Below are 15,721 nucleotides of genomic sequence, written 5' to 3'. Positions count from 1 at the left end.
CAGACTGGAGCGCAGTGGTGCAATCTCGGCTCACTGCAACCTCCACCTCCTGGGTTCAAGCGATTCTCGTGCCTCAGCCACCCTAGTAGCTGGGATTACAGGTGTACACCACCCCACCTGGCTAATCCCAGGGACCCTGTTCTGTCTTCCCCCTCATGCTCTGCCAGCTGAAGGCCAGTGGCTGCCAGGGATTCCCCACCTGCCACCCCACCCATCCCAGCACCTTCCAGATCCTCCAGTGTGAAGCAGAGAAATAATGAGACATCAGCCTATAGGAAGGAGATCCAGGAGAGGAAAAAGAAACAAGTTTTATTAAAGCCCCAAACACTTGGCTAGAAAAACTGAAAAGGAAAGAGAGCAGGGAGGTGGGGAGAAGAAAAAAGGACATTAAAAAAGAGAGACAGAGAAAACACAGCAACCCTTTTCCATTTAGAAATTGTCAAGTTACACTGACAGAGGTCACAGAATATCCACAGAAGCCATCACTGCTACACCAACATGGGCCCTACAGGGTGGATGGGGCAGGGTGTGGAGCCGGGGCTCACCCCGGGGGGCCCCCTGGGGGCCCCACTCAGAGCCTCAGGCCTGAGGCTCCTGGGGAAACAGCATATTGTGGAAGGGGCAGGAAATCCCCCATGCGAGTAACACAGCACAGTGGGCGGGGGCTGAGAGGACCAGGTACAGGGGTCCCCCGAGATGTCTTAGTTTTCTCTTGGTTAAGCACACACTGATGGACAGAGCAGCGAGGCGCATGCAGCTGGGCGCACTGACGTGCTGCAGGCTGTGAGAGGGCCAGTGGGGATGGGGGCTGAGGAAGGGAGCTGGAGCCAGTGGTGCAGGGATGATGGAACACACGCACACAGAGGCACACCCACACACCTGGGTCTGCACCAGCACACATACGTGCACACACACACTCGCAGACACAGATCACATGCACCTCCAGGTACGCGTCTCTGTCCACATGTACGTGGCCCACACACAAGTCTCTGGCGCTAGACATGTCTGCACACACATTACACATGTTGTCACACGCAAAGCTCCTCTCACGCTAACATGCAGGTAGGCACGTGCCAATGCCCAAACATGTTACATGCACCTATGTGCCCACGCCTTCCCCCACACATGTGCTCGGCCATGCCTGTGGGTGCAGGCCCCATGTGTCTGCACGCACAGTGCATGGGCTCGTGCCAGCACACACACAGGCTGCACGCGATTCCACACGGATGCCTCCCAGCCCATAAATGTGCAGGAACCAAAGGGAAAGAAAGAAGCAAATCCCACTGGGCTTCACCTGAGCAGGTGGATCGGGGCACGTGGCTCCCTCCTTCTGCCCCTTCATGGATGGACACTGCCCCCCCACCTCCCCCACAAAGGGACATTCAACTCTGGACAATGACGGTGGGGCACACATTCCAGTCACAGGGCTGAGGGTGAGAGCTGGGGGCAAGCGAAGTAGCAAGCAGAGAGTAATGGAGTGGGGGGAGGAGGGGGCACCACTCCCCCCTCCCCTCCCAAGTCAGGGGGTCTCTGTACAGCCAAATCAAACCAGACCATTTCACTGGGACCACAGAAGCCAGGCCGACGTGCCCGCCCCCCAGCCCCCCTCCCCCGCCAAAACAGTGGCCAGGGAGAGTGCCGTGGTTTTTTTTTTTTTTCTTTTTTAAATATTTATATATATTTATATTACGTATATTATATATATAATATGTAAATATATTTTTAAAACAATATAAAATGTTAAGACACTTCACTTAAATGTAAAGAGTTGCCTGCAATTAAAAGTAATTGCATCATTTATGAGGTCCTTTTTTTTTCTATTTTCCAGGGTTTTTTTTCAGGAGGGATTTTTTTTTCCTCTTTTGTTATTTTTCAAAAAGGCTTGCTCGCCTTGGTACAAAAATGATCCAAAGCTAGAAAACAAGGATGAACCAACAAAGGCAAAAACAAAAAAAGAAATGAAGAAACACAACCCCAGTTTCCCCTCCCCCCAAACTTTCAACAGCTCCCGGCTCTCCCCAGGTGCGGACCTTCCCCAGCCAGGCCCCAGGGGCTGGGGGGCTCTGCCTTCTGCGCAGCTCCTCCTTTCTGTGCTTGCTGGGGGGGACTGATTCTAGTCCCCCTCCCCTGTGCTTACTTCACTTTGTGCTCCAAGTGGGAATCCTGCTGCCGGGGACCCCGCTCCTCCTCCTCCTCCTCTTCTCCTATCCTCTCCCTACTGGCTCCTCACTGTGCCCTCTGGGAAGCCAGGAGTGAGAACCAAAATTGGCCTCTCTCTGCCTCCCCAGGACCCGGCCAAAAGCCAGGCGGCACTGCCAACCGCCTCTGCAGGGCAGGCAGGGCGTCCACAGGCCAGGGGCGCTGGCTGGATGGTCAGGCCTCAGGGACCTTCAGACATCTCACCAGGGTCACCAGAGCCCCACTGAAAAACTGTCTCATCCTTTCCCGGAAAACCCTCAAATCGCCAAGAGGATGACTGAAGGTCAAGTCACCCCACCTGCAGGTCCCAGGTGTCTTCAGTGCTCCCCGTCAAGCCTCTCTCCACCCTCCCATTTCCCTCAAACCAGACCCTTCCCCCAACTGCAAGCCACAAAACCTGGTTTTCTAGGCCCCTCATTCTTGCCCACCCCACCCCCATTAAATAAGTTAATGCCATTTAAAGTGCTAAATCAGGAAACTAAAAGTACCAAATACCCGTCCGGGCCGCCCTCTCCCAAGGCAGTGTCCCCGATGTCCGGCTGTCCGTGCGACCCACCCTCCACAGCCAGCAGACCAAAGGGCCTCTGCCCTCCACTCCCCACTGGACCGCGAGGCCCAGGAGGCCAGCGCCTCCCCAGGGACACAGACTCCATGGCCTCACACCCACCCTGAGGCCTCTCAGACTCCGGCCTCGTCTCCAGCCTGTCCGTCTCTACTCCAGGCCCACTGGGGTGTGAGTGGGAGGAGGCAGAGCAGCCACAGAGAAAGTCACAGTCTTGTCCGAGCTTAGACAGGGAATGGGGCGTCTCCAAGGCCAGTCTCCCTGAGCCCTGCTCTCCGGCTTGATGTATGGGTTGGTCCGATGTCCCCGTGTTCCTCCAGGGAGGTACCGAGAAACAGGAGAGGGGTCTCCCACTGCTCCAAGTCTCCGTGGTTCAGAGTTTGTTTGGAGTATTCTTGGGAAGTGAGGGGAAGGTGGGAAGGGGGTGCAGGAGCTTCGGGATGGACTAGGGGAAAAGAGTGGTGAAAGAGAAGAGGGAGAGACGTGACAGGTGCGGCCAGCGAGAGGCCAGCTGGGAACAGATCAAGGAAAGTGGTGTGTTTGGTTTTTAGTTTTACTGTTTAAAAAAAGATAATTAAAAGTGAATTGTTAAAAAAAAAAAAAAAAACCAAAAACACCAACAGATGATGGGTAGAGGGAGCTGAGGAGGGCCGCACCCTCCTCTTCAGGGCACACCCCTCAGGGGGTCTGGAGAGTAGGGTGGGTGGGGTGGAGATGAAGGGAAGAGAGGGGAGAAATGGCAGGAGTGAGGGAGGGGGACAGGCGGGGCAGCGGGGTGAGGGGCTTCTAGAAGGAGATGGAAGAATTCCTTGCCCCAAAGGAAGTCAATACAGGGATAGAGGTTCTGGAAGCCGAGGGCTTTTCTGAGACTGGGCTCGAGGTCTCATTCGACCCGCTCATCTCTTTAGATGGTTTAGTGGCCTGGAACAAAAACAGGGGTCAGGGGTCAGAGAGCGGAAGGGAGCGCCTCCATGCTGGCCCCCAGCTGAAGTTTTAAAAGTGGAAAACCTCCACAAATCCAAGGAAATTAACTGCAAAAGGAAGAAGCCAGAGGGGCATCTGGAGAAGGGGTCCCTTGAACGGGGAGGGGCGGGGGCAGAAAAGCGGGGGAGGGGGGCACGAGGTTGGACAAAGGGCCTGGGTGGTCAGAGGGCAGGCCCACAGTTACTGAGAGCAGAGAGAGAAGCAGAGAGTGACCAGAGAAGCACAGGAGAGGCCACGCCCAGGATGGGCAGACGGGGAGGTGGGGGTGGGGGAGGGCAGGGGAGGGGAGGAAGAAGAAGTGAAACGTTAGCTGGGACAGGGGCACAAGCCCTGTGGGGGACGGGGGGCAGGGTGGGGAAAGACTCCTAGTCCCAACTGGCCCCCTGTACAGCCAGAGCCCCTTCCAGCCTCATCCTAGTGGCAACAGAGGAGAGGGCTTATCCTCCCAGGGGGGAATAAACACTTCAAAGACCCCCTCCACCACCACCACCACCACCACCTGGAAATCTGGGAAGAAGGCTCTATCACACCAGCCTCCCGCCCAGTGCAGGAGGCCCCACTGCACGCCCTGCACTTGTCGCCCCAGTTGGTAACAGGAGGCTACTCCCTCATGACTTGTCCTGCCCTCACTGGTCAGTTCTAGTGGTCAGAACTGACCCCTCATCCTCCCCCCACCTTCGGTAGACTCCCGCGACTCCACCGGTCCTGGAGGCTTTTCCTCTGGCGCTGCGGTCTCCAAAGTGCGGTTCGAGAGCTACTTTGGAGCTCTCTTGTGTGGGCTCATTAATGTGCATTTTAAGCAGGTGCCCCAGGTGCCTCTGCTGCACACTTACCTTTGAGATCCACTGGATTAAGGCTACACAGACCCAGGTTTCCCCTTGTAATTGTATTCACTGTCCCTCCTGACCTTGCTTAGCTACTAGTGTGAGAACTGAATCACCCAGATTTAAAAAAAAGATCCAAAAGATAAGACAGGGTGCTGTGGCGAGTCACCAGAGACCACCCTGAGGTTAGGTCTGGGCAGGGTCGTTCACTTCCCTGTACTATCACCCTGCTGCTACAGAGTTTTCTCAGATGCCTTGCAGCAGAGAAGCTAGAGTCTAAAGCAAGCCCTGTCTCCAGCAGCCTGCCCGGCTCACAGTGAAGAACCAGCGCTGGCTGCAATCACCATTTCTCCTTCACAGGTGCACAGGTGGTTGGTTCCACAATTCACCTGGGTTTTGCTCACCACAGTGTAGTTTGCCATCTACATTTCCCTTTTATGAGAATCAAAACAAGGGCCAGGTGTGGTGGCTCACACCTGTAATCCCAGCACTTTAGGAAGCTGAGGCAGGAGGATTGCTTGAGCCCAGGAAGTCAAGACCAGCCCGGGTAACATGGCGAGACCTCGTCTCTACTAAAAAAAAAAAATTTTTTAAATAGCTGAGTGTGATGGTTTGTGCCTGTGGTTCCAGCTTCTCTGGAGGCTGAGGTGGGAGAATGGCCTGAGCTCAGGAGGTGGAAGTGGCAGTGAGCCGTGACTGCACCACTGCACTCCAGTCTGGGTGACAGAATGAGGCTCTGTTTTTTTGTTTTGTTATTTATTTATTTAAGTTAAAGCAAAAGTTCCCCATTTGGGTTTTCTTTTTCTTTCTTTCTTTCTTTTTTTTTTTCTTGAGACGGAGTTTTGCTCTTGTTGTCCAGGCTGGAGTACAATAGCGCAATCTTGGCTCACGGCAACCTCCGCCTCCCGGGTTCAAGCAATTCTCCTACCTCAGCCTCCCGAGAGCTGGAATTACAGGCATGCGCCACCACGCCCGGCTAATTTTGTATTTTTAGTAAGACGAGGTTTCTCCATGTTGGTCAGGTTGGTCTCGAACTCCCCACATCAGGTGATCTGCCCACCTCGGCCTCCCAAAGTGTTGGGATTACAGGCGTGAGCCACTGCGCCTGGCCCTGTTTGGGTTTTCTAACCCCTCTCCTCTGCTCATCCATTACTCAAGGGAGTTCTAGGGGGTCCAGGGCCCAGCCACAGGGTTGTCAGATTCACACAATCCTCAGCATGTGTCAGGCACGGCCCCTGCCCTCTCTGTGCCCCCAGTACCTGGGCCTGGAGACAAACTCATCCAAAAGGAACCAGAGGCTCTCTGACCATTGTGTCACTTACCTTGGGCTCAGTCCTGTCCTGCCTCTCCTCTGCTCTAGCCTTTCCCATTTAAAGTTCTTTCCCCCAAAGCCAGGTGGGAAGGAAGCACTGCCCACTTCCCCCTGATGTCTCTTCACACCTTACCATGTCCCCCGGCAAGGTGCTGATTCTCCCTGGTTGTCCTTTTCCCTCTGAACTGATCTTTCTAGGTAAAAGCTGCTTTTTCTGCTCCTACCCCTTCAGCATTTTTCAAGAGCTTCATTCTATTCCAAGCTTTGGTCTTGGAAACACTTGTCTTCCGGCACCACCACCTGGCTCCTGTATTCAGGCAAGTGACATGCCTTCACCCAGTTGAGGTACCCCTTCTCCCCGCAACAGCCAGTGCAAGACCTTTAGACATCTAGCTTCACCAGTTTACGGGGATGCCTCGTCCCCGTCTCGCTTCTTCATGGAGGCCACTTCTGCAAGCATGTGCTTTCTAAAATCCTCTCGGGCCATCTTCCCTCCCGGGAGACTCTGGCCACACCATCCACAATCCACTCTCCTGAAGTTGAGGGAGCACATCCAGCTGTGCCTGGTGACCCCAGCCTGTGCTGCTAACCCTTCTCAGGTGACACAGCTGCTGTCTCTGAAGGTTCCTGTCATTTCCTTTCACCCACCATCCTCCCCTGCTGGTTCCAATTATGCCCAGAGAAGCAGAACTTTATTACCTTTGTGGCAAGGCAGAAACCTCACACATGTCCAGCTTTCAGCTGGGGGAGGCATGGAGCACTGAGCTGGTCCCAGAGGGCACCACCCTGCACACCTCCCTCTTGCCTGGGGATCAGAGCCGGCCACCTGCTCTCACTGGGTCCATGTTCCCAAGGCCCTTCACACTCTGACGCCCAGATGTCCAGACAAGTGTGGAACCTCTTGACTCTACAGACCCCGATGGCTCCACCTCCAGGGCCATTCCCAGGGCCACCCTCCCTAGCCCTCACGCCCTCCTTCCTTGCTAAGCCCTGCCTGGATCAGGTATGGAACCATCAGGAGAAGCTGGGCTTTCCCCAGCTCAAAGTGGGGGATGTGGGGATCATGATAAAATCTATGGCAATTAGAGAAATTCCTTTCTCCTTGCCAGTGACTGATTTAGGAATGGGCAGTGAGATAAGAGGTGTGGTCTGTTGGAGGCTTCTGGGAAAGATTCTCCAGCTTCTAAAAACAGCTGTGTGAGGCCGGGCTCATGCCTGTAATCCCAGCACTTTGGGAGGCCTAGGCAGTCAGATCACTTGAGGCCAGGAGTTTGAGACCAGCCTGGCCAACACAGTGAAACCCCAACTCTACCAAAAATTACAAAAATTAACCAGGCATGGTGGCGTGCGCCTGTAGTCCCAGCTACTTGGGAGGCTGAGGCAGGAAGATCCCTTGAACCAGGGAGGTGGAGGTTGCAGTGAGCCGAGATCGCACCACTGCACTCCAGCCTGGGTGACAGAGCGAGAGACTCTATCTAAAAAAAAATTTAAATAAATAAATAAAAACAGCTGTGTGAAGCTGGGTGTGGTGGCTCACGCCTGTAATCCCAGCACTTTGGGAAGCTTAGGTGGGTGGATCACCTGAGGTCAGGAGTTTGAGACCAGCCTGGGCAATGTGACAAAACCCCATCTCTACCAAAAATACAAAAAATTAGTGAGGTGTGATGGCGCCACCTGCAGTCCAGCTACTTGGAAGGCTGAGGGGGGAGAATGGATTGAGCTTGGAGAGGTTGAGGCTGCAGTGAGCAGAGATCATGCCACTGCACTCCAGCCTGGGTGACAGAGTAAGACCCTATCTCAAAAATAATAATAATAAGACTGGGCTTGGTGGCTCATGCCTGTAATCCCAGCACTTTGGGAGGCCGAGGCAGGCGGATCACGAGGTCAGGAGAACGAGACCATCCTGGCTAACAGGGTGAAACTCCGTCTCTACTAAAAATACAAAAAATGAGCCGGGCGTTGTGGCGGACGCCTGTAGTCCCAGCTACTCAGGAGGCTGAGGCAGGAGAATGGTGTGAAGCCGGGAGGCAGAGCTTGCAGTGAGCGGAGATCGCACCACTGCACTCCAGCCTGGGCGACAGAGCTAGACTCTGTCTCCAAAAAAAAAAAAAAAAAAAGAAGGCCAGGGACGGTGGTTCACACCTGTAATCCCAGCGCTTTGGGAGGGTGAGGTGGGTGGATCACAAGGTCGGGAGTTCAAGGCCAGCCTGGCCAACATGGTGAAACCCCATCTTTACTAAAAATACAAAAATTAGCTGGGGGCAGTGGCAGGCACCTGTAATCCCAGCTACTTGGGAGGCTGAGGCAGGAGAACTGCTTGAACCCAGGAGGCGGAGATTGCAGTGAGCCAAGATTGTGCCACTGCACTCCAGCCTGGGTGACACAGCGAGACTCCATCTCAAATAAATTAATAAATAAATAAATAATAATAAAAATAAAATAGGCCGGGTGTGGTGGCTCACACCTGTAATCCCAGCACTTTGGGAGGCCGAGGTGGGCGAATCACGAGGTCAGGAGTTCGAGACCAGCCTGACCAACACAGACAACATAGACAACATTTTGTCTCTACTAAAAATACAAAAACTAACCAGGTGTGGTTGTGAGCACCTGTAATCCCAGCTACTCAGGAGGCTGAGGCAGGAGAATCACTTGAACCTAGGAGGCGGAGGTTGCAGTGAGCCAAGGTTGTGCCATTGCACTCCAGCCTGGGTGACAGAGTGAGACTCTGTCTCAAAATAATAATAATAATAATAATAATAATAAAATAATAATAATAATAAAATAAAAATGACAGCAGGACCAAATGCAAAGAAACTTGGGTCCTGATATCCTCAAGCTGCTAAATTCACCAACCCTTGAATCCCCCTGCTTCCAGCCTTCTTGGTTACAGAATACCTTTCCTTATTGTTTATGCCATTTTAAATCAGGGTTCCTGTTTCTTGCAGCTGAAAGCATTCTCACTGATACACATGAGGCCCAGTGTTGCTTTATTGCTCTATTCAACCTTCATTTTTTGTTAACGTATCACCTTCTAGAATTCTCGTCACAAGCGCGATCTCATCGAGGCTTGCTCACGCCCACAAGGTTATGCTCCCTGGCAGGGCAACAGAATCCAGCACTAAGACAGCAGAATTTGTAGCAGGGAAACTTGGGTTTAAGTCCCAGCTCTGCCACTTTTTAACCATGTGACCCTGATCACATATCTCTCCGTGCCTTCATGTCCTCACCTGCAAACGGATAACAGGCCTCATAGCACCAGATGCACGCGACGAGATGATGCCAACAGGGTGTAAGGCCCGGCGCCCAACACCCTCAGTACACACGCAACAAATGGTAGCCATTATAGCGATTGTCATTTTAACCTTTCAGATTTGCTTTGGGTGTTTCCACCTGGATTGGGCCTGATCAGTGGCAAACTCATTTGCTCATTCACTCAACAAATATTTACTGAGTACTTACGTATGCCAAGCACTATTCTAGGTGCTGTGGGGATGCAGCTGTGACAACACAGATTTACTTTAAGGTATAAAGTTGTAAACTTGGTACCTAACAGGTATGCTATCTGTCTTTCACTTGCCTCTCCATACCCCGGAACCAATTATGGGGGGGGGGGCTCACGTATGTTGCCCAGGCTGGTCTCGAACTCCTGGCCTCAAGTGATCCTCCTGTCTTAGCCTCCCAAAGTGGGGATTAGAGGCATGAGCCACTGCCCCTGGCCTCTCAGAACTAATTTCTGCCTTGATGTGTACCCTGAGAGGCTGATCCTGGTCACTCCTTTGCTGACTGGACTCTGGTTGGGTTTGGCCAGTGGGGTCTGTGGCAGAGTGAGAGAGAGGGAGGTGGGGTCAAGTTCCTTCCCTGCTCTCTCCCTCCTGGGAGCTGTGTCACAGGCAGCAGCTGTGCCCTCCACAGCACAGCTCTGCTGTTCCCGCCCTCCAGGACTCGCTAAACACCTGCTCCACTGCCCTTCCCCTAGGGAGTCGCAGCCTCCTGCTCTGAGATGTCCATGGGTACCTCGGCATCCCTTGTTTTCTCCCTCAGTCCTCTGGTGTCGTGCTTTCCTTAAAGTCTCTTCATCTGGGGCTAGACGCAATGGCTCACGCCTGTAATCCCAGCACTTTGGGAGGCCGAGGCAGGCGAATCACTTGAGGTCAGGAGTTCAAGACCAGCCTGGCCAACATGGTGAAACCCCACCTCTACTAAAAATACAAAAATTAGCTGGGCATGGTGACACACACCTGTAATCTCAGCTACTCAGGAGGCTGAAGCAGGAGAATCGCTTGAGCCCGGGAGGCAGAGGTTGCCGTGAGCCGAGATCACGCCACTGGACTCCAACCTGGGCAACAGAGCGAGACTCCATCTCAAAAAAAAAAAAAAAGTCTCTTCATTTGAGCCATCTGAGAAGATAAGCAGTTGTTCAGCAAATCTCTTATCCCTAATAGAAGAGGGGGTGTCCATAGCTTCAGGTCTACACAAAGCCTTGATCCTTGCACGCCTGGGAACCTGGCTCCCGTCCCTCCCTGGGATCTTAAGCACAACATTCACAGGCTTCTCCTCAGTCACTTCCTCTGACTACTCTGTGGGGTCAGGCGCTGCTGCAATGCAGCTCCATCTTAGAACTTTCTTACTCCCAATTTCTATGTCCCGGATCCCAGCACTTCTAGTCCCCTCTATCTAAACATTGTCAAAGACAGCTTAGACTCACTGGATGAAGGAGAGGCCTTGAGCACCACCACCCCCATCCCCGCCCCCCCCCCCCGCCCACCGCCGTAGAGCTCACTGTGGTTTTCCAAGCTCTCTCCTGTACCTGGCATTATGTGAGCTCAGGACCAGGCTGGGTACTTCTGTCCCCATTGTACAGACGAAGAAAGGGCCTGAGAAGACACAGGGCTTTGACCAAGGGCACAGGCTGAGCTGGTGTGGAGCATGCCCTGCCAGTGACCCGCGTGGCTGGAGTACACCGAGGGTGTGGGGTGGAGGGGCAGGGTGAGCTGAGGCTGCTGTGAAGGGCCCTGGGCTGCACATGAAGGATTTGAGTTTATCATCTGCCAGGGGCCGGGGCAGGGATTTTAAGCTGGCAGGGGTGTGTGTGTGTGTGTGTGACACACACAGAGACAATCAAATCTGCATTTTACAACGTTCCCTCCCCACCCCCAGGTCTTGGGAAATCAGTTAGAGGTGACAGAAGTCACAAGGAGATCTTAGAAGACCATGCATGTTGGTAGTGAGACATCGATGGTTTTCCCCTGCTTCTCTATACTTTACTGTTGAAAATTTCCACAGGGAGGCGGGTGGCAGCGGCTCACACCTGTAATCCCAGCAGTTTGGGAGGCTGAGGTGGGCGGATCATGAGGTCAGGAGTTCAAGACCAGCCTGGCCAACATGGTGAAACCCCATCTCTACTAAAAATGCAAATATTTAGCCGGGCGTGGTGGTGGGCACCTGTAATCCCAGCTACTCGGGAGGCTGAGACAGGAGAATCCCTTGAACCCAGGAGGCAGAGGTTGCAGTGAGCTGGGATCACGCCATTGCACTCCAGCCCGGGTGACAGTGCGAGACTCTGTCTCAAAAAATAAAATAAAGTAAAATAAAATAATAAAATAAAATAGAATAGAATAAAATAAAATAAAATTTCCACAGGAAACATTTATTACTTTACAAGAAAGAAACCATGTTTATAAGAAAGGCTACCGGAGCACTGGAAGTGAGACAGGGGCACGGAGGGGCTTAGGAAGGCTGGGGGTGGGCGACCCTTCCTGAGGGAGACAGCAGCTGGGGCAGCCTCGTACAGGCTGGGGCGGTGGGGTCGGGGAAGCATTATGTCTGGACGCACACATGAGAGGAGACTGGGGATGCCCGGGGAAGCGTGTGTGGGTGACTGGAGCTTAGAATGGAGACCTGGGTGGGGGCAGGGACTAAGCAGTGCCTGGTGCCTGAGGAGAGGAAGGCATGGTGTGAGGAGAAGAGGCTGAGGAGTGGGGCACAGGAAAGGGAAGAGGCAGGCAAAGGAGAGTCGCCCAGGCAGGGTGCAGTGGCTCACGCCTGTAATTCCAGCAATTTGGGAAGCCAAGGTGGGAGGATCACCTGAGCTCAGGAGTTTGAGACCAGCCTGGCCAACATGGTGAAACCCTGTCTCTACTAAAAATACAAAAATTAGCCAGTGTGATAATTAGCCTGTAGTCCCAGCTGCTCGGGAGGCTGAGGCACGAGAATCACTTGAACCCAGGAGGCGGAGGCTGCAGTGAGCCGAGATCACACCACTGGACTCCAGCCTGGGAGACAGAGCAAGACTCTGTCTCAAAAAATAGAGGGAGTCACCCAGAAAGGAGCCCGGAGGCTCAGGGTGGAGGCTGGGGAGAGGATGCTGAGGAACAGAGGGTCTGCATAGCCCTATGCAGGTGTTGGGGGGTCTACAAGGCCACATGCTGCAGAGCAGTGGGGGAGGGGGGTGGAAAGAGCCCATCTCGATGCCACTGGAGACCCAGGCAAGCCTGGAGATGGGGTGGAGGCTGGGCCATAAAGGCATGAGGCTGACACCACAGCCGAGGAGCTGGGCTCTGGGGAGCGAGGGACTATGGTGGCAAACAGTGCAGCATCATTAGAGCCAAGGGAAGGGCCTGCTGGAGAGGCTGAAGCACTTTGTGGTGGGGAGGGAGGCAGTCTGGACTTGTGTCCTGCCCCCCACTTGCCAGCCGTGTGGCCTTGGATTAAGCCTCAGTTTCCCCACCTCTCACATGTGGGTAATAGACCTTCCTCAGTGTGGTGAGTGTGAGATGAGATAACGCACGTGCCTGGCCCCAGCGAAAGCTCTGTCAGTGTCAGCTGCTCTGCTGGGCACCCAGGAGGGTCCAGCCTGGCAGTAGCAGGAAAAAGATCTGGAGGTGAGGCTCGCAGGGTGTCTGGGGGCCATGAGGAGGCAGGTGGGAGCTGTGGAGAGGCTGTGGCGGGGCTGGAGGGCTGCTTTTTGAGAAATTCTCCTGGGAGCCAGTAGGGAGGCAGGGCCTTGGGTGCCCAGGGCTGTCCCAGGGCCAGTGCAGGGAAGGGTTCCAACATTCCTAGGTCCCGATCCTGGCTGTGATGCCACCTTGCTGTGCACCTTTGGGAAGCCCCTCTCCTTCTCTGAGCTGTCCCCTCATCTGAAAAAGAGATGGACTCACCCATCTCTAACCTCTTGCCTCTGAGTCTAGAACCTTCTCTAACCTCTTGCCTCTGAGTCTAGAACCTTCTTTAAGTGAGAGCATCTGGACATATCACAGCCCCCACCCTCACACCTACAATGGGCCTGTCATACGGGAGCTGCTCATAAATATTCACTGAATCAAACGAACGAACTAAGGGTCTCTCACAACATCTAGGTCCAGGAGCCACCCTGCAGCCTCTGACCAGGCCACAAGGGCAGTAAACACCCACAGGTGAGGTGTGTCCACTCTCCACACAGCCCCCGAGCCTGCTCATTAGATCTGAAAGAGATTGCAGCATCCCTGCAATTCCTGCTGCACCCCTACCCTTCCTGAGGGCCAAAGTGCCTCGCCCTGTCCCCACCCCACCTTGCAAAGACGGGAGGTGACCCCACTGAAACCCAAACACAAGGCTGAAAAGCAGATGCAAAGTTGGCTTCTCCCTTGGCTGGGGGTGGCCTAAGAGCTAAGAGGGAGACCAGGATAAGAGTGGGGCCCTGAATAGCAGAGCCCTGGGAAGAGGGAGAGGGAAGCGGAGAGAGAAACAGAGTGGCAGGAAGCAGAGGGCCACAAAATCCCCCTTCTGCACCCCAGGGTAGGCCAGGCCTGAGAAGGGACCCAGACGTTGGGGCTGCTGGAGTCACAAACCCGCTCGCTCACCCCTTCTCCAGGAGCCAGCAGTGGCAGCTGGAGACGAGTCTTCTCTGTGTCTGAGTGAGGGAACTCCTGAGAGGGGAGGTGCCTGGTTGAGAACTCATGTGCTAATAGAGATCCAAAGCTCCAGGATCGGGAGGAGGAGGGAGAAGATGGTTCAGGGGGTGGGTGGGGCAGTCCTGGCAGGGAAGGTCTGTCTGGGCAGAGGTTGGGAAAGCTGGTCACGGGAGCAGGGGCAGGAGATGCCCAGCGAGGCAGGGGCCCGGCATGCAGCAGAGTGGGCCTGGATGGCCCCCACAGTCCCCACCCTCACCTGCTGCTGGGCCTGGATCCGCATGTACTCGGCCCTCTGCTTGCCATGTTTGCTTTTGTCGGGGCTGCCCGCCTGGCCCTGGGCCGCCTTCAGCCGAGAGGCCCCCGGAGTCACCACCTTCATGGGTGGTACACTGCCTCCGCCACTCTGCAGGAAGAGGAACAGGGTTGCAGTTGCAGGGTCCACGTGGGGTGAATCACACAGGAACCCTAGCACTGGGTGGGGTCTTGGGGCTGGGACCTCCTCAGTGGAGCCCTTTGAGACCTGGACACCCATCTCTGGCTCCACATCTGAGTCCAGAACCCAGGTCCACCCTCTGAGTCCCCATTTATGGTCTCCCTGCAGGAGAGGGGTGGGGCCCCAGCCAGTTTCCCAAAGGCTCTTGAGGGAGAGCTCTTCGGTGGCTTCCTTGAGTAGCTCAGGGGCAGCTGATGCCCTCCCTGGGAGCCTCTACTAAAGTGAGCGTCCCCAGCAGCAACCCCACTCCCGGCAAGGGGCACCATCTGGACCTGGGTGCACATGCCAGCGAGGGGCTCTCTGTAATGGCACACAGAGCAGAGGGGCAGCCCCAGGCCCACATCCTCCTCCTAAGGGGAGGATGGAGGTGAGGTCTCCCTAGGGATGGGCAAGCTTGGCTCCCATGAACCTCCCCAAGTACCAGGCCTGCCCATGGGACACTGGGGATCCAGAGGCGCAAGCAGAGAGATGACAGAGACAGAGAGTCAGAGACAGGAGGGGGAGGGGAGCATGGGGATGGAAGGTGGGGAGAGAACTTTATTTGTTGGTTTACAGATACAGAGCAGAAGGGGAGAGGCCCTGGTTCTTGCCAAGGCTGGGGATTGGCCAGCCCCTGGGTAGGCCAGCTTCCCAGCCTTCCCCGGACTCTGCCTGCAAACCCTGCTCTGGCACCAGGCTCCCAGGAGAGTGGTAAGAGCTGAGAGAAGGCCGGTGGGAGGAGGGGGCTGGCCTGGCATTTCTGCTGCCCCCTACTCTGTCTGACTCTGGAAATGGAGGAGGAAGGCAGCAGGGGAGGATGAAGAGGGGCAGCCACCTGGGGGCCGAGGGGTAGGGGTGGGGGCCTGCCAGGGGACCCCACGGCAGGGCCTGTGCCCATGTTGCTCAGGGTGGCTTCCAGCTCCCGGAGCATCTCCTCCAGGCTGTCCATCTGCTGGGCAGTGGCGCCCCACATGGTGCAGCCTGAGTTGGCAGCAGCCTGGCCCTGGTGCTCCCTACTGCAGGTTTGGGCATCATGTCCAGAGTCCTTGAGGATCTCCTCTGGGTAGATGTCAGCAGTAGAGGTCTCTGGAGTCCCATCCTGGGCTGGTCCCTGAAGACAGGGTACCCTGGCTCCTCCATCCTCTAGGCTGCTGCCTCCTCCACCCAGTCTCTTCAGAGCTGCCCCTTCCTTCCAGGGCATGAAGCTGCTCCTTGGCCCAGAAGTCTCCCCCACTACCCCTGGCGGGGCCTGTGGACCATCCCAGCCCCTCCCGCTGTCAGCCAGGGTCTGAGGTCTTGGGGTGGGAGCTGTCCTGGGTCCCAGTTCCTCAAGTCTGGTCTCTGGCGGGGAGGGAGGGTTGGGGGCACACTCTGTCAAGATGATCCTTGGGACGCGGAAGGCCCTGGGCCCTGGGGCAGCCTGCGGGGAGAAGGAAGATGAGGAAGAGTGTGATTCCTACAACCAAACCCCAAGCTAAA

General features: G+C 55.1%; 1 protein-coding gene across 20 annotated transcripts in view; it reads right to left on the bottom strand.

The window, feature by feature from the left end:
* Positions 1–275: 275 nt before the first annotated feature.
* The window catches only part of SRCIN1 (SRC kinase signaling inhibitor 1), a 76,112-nt gene continuing 60,666 nt past the window's right edge, over positions 276–15,721 (bottom strand). For 6 of the 20 annotated variants that reach the window (XM_030800454.1, XM_030800446.1, XM_030800449.1 and 3 more), the window contains one exon: positions 14,192–15,662. In XM_030800454.1, coding sequence (XP_030656314.1) covers positions 14,445–15,662 — 1,218 coding nt within the window. In that variant the 3' untranslated portion in view covers positions 14,192–14,444. The other 14 variants (XM_030800459.1, XM_030800462.1, XM_030800464.1 and 11 more) reach the window with 6 other exon arrangements.

Source organism: Nomascus leucogenys, chromosome 19 (genome assembly GCF_006542625.1).
Source record: "Nomascus leucogenys isolate Asia chromosome 19, Asia_NLE_v1, whole genome shotgun sequence".
Lineage (NCBI taxonomy): Eukaryota > Metazoa > Chordata > Mammalia > Primates > Hylobatidae > Nomascus > Nomascus leucogenys.
Note: the sequence above shows the minus strand (reverse complement) of the source record. Positions and strands in the feature narration are given on the sequence as shown.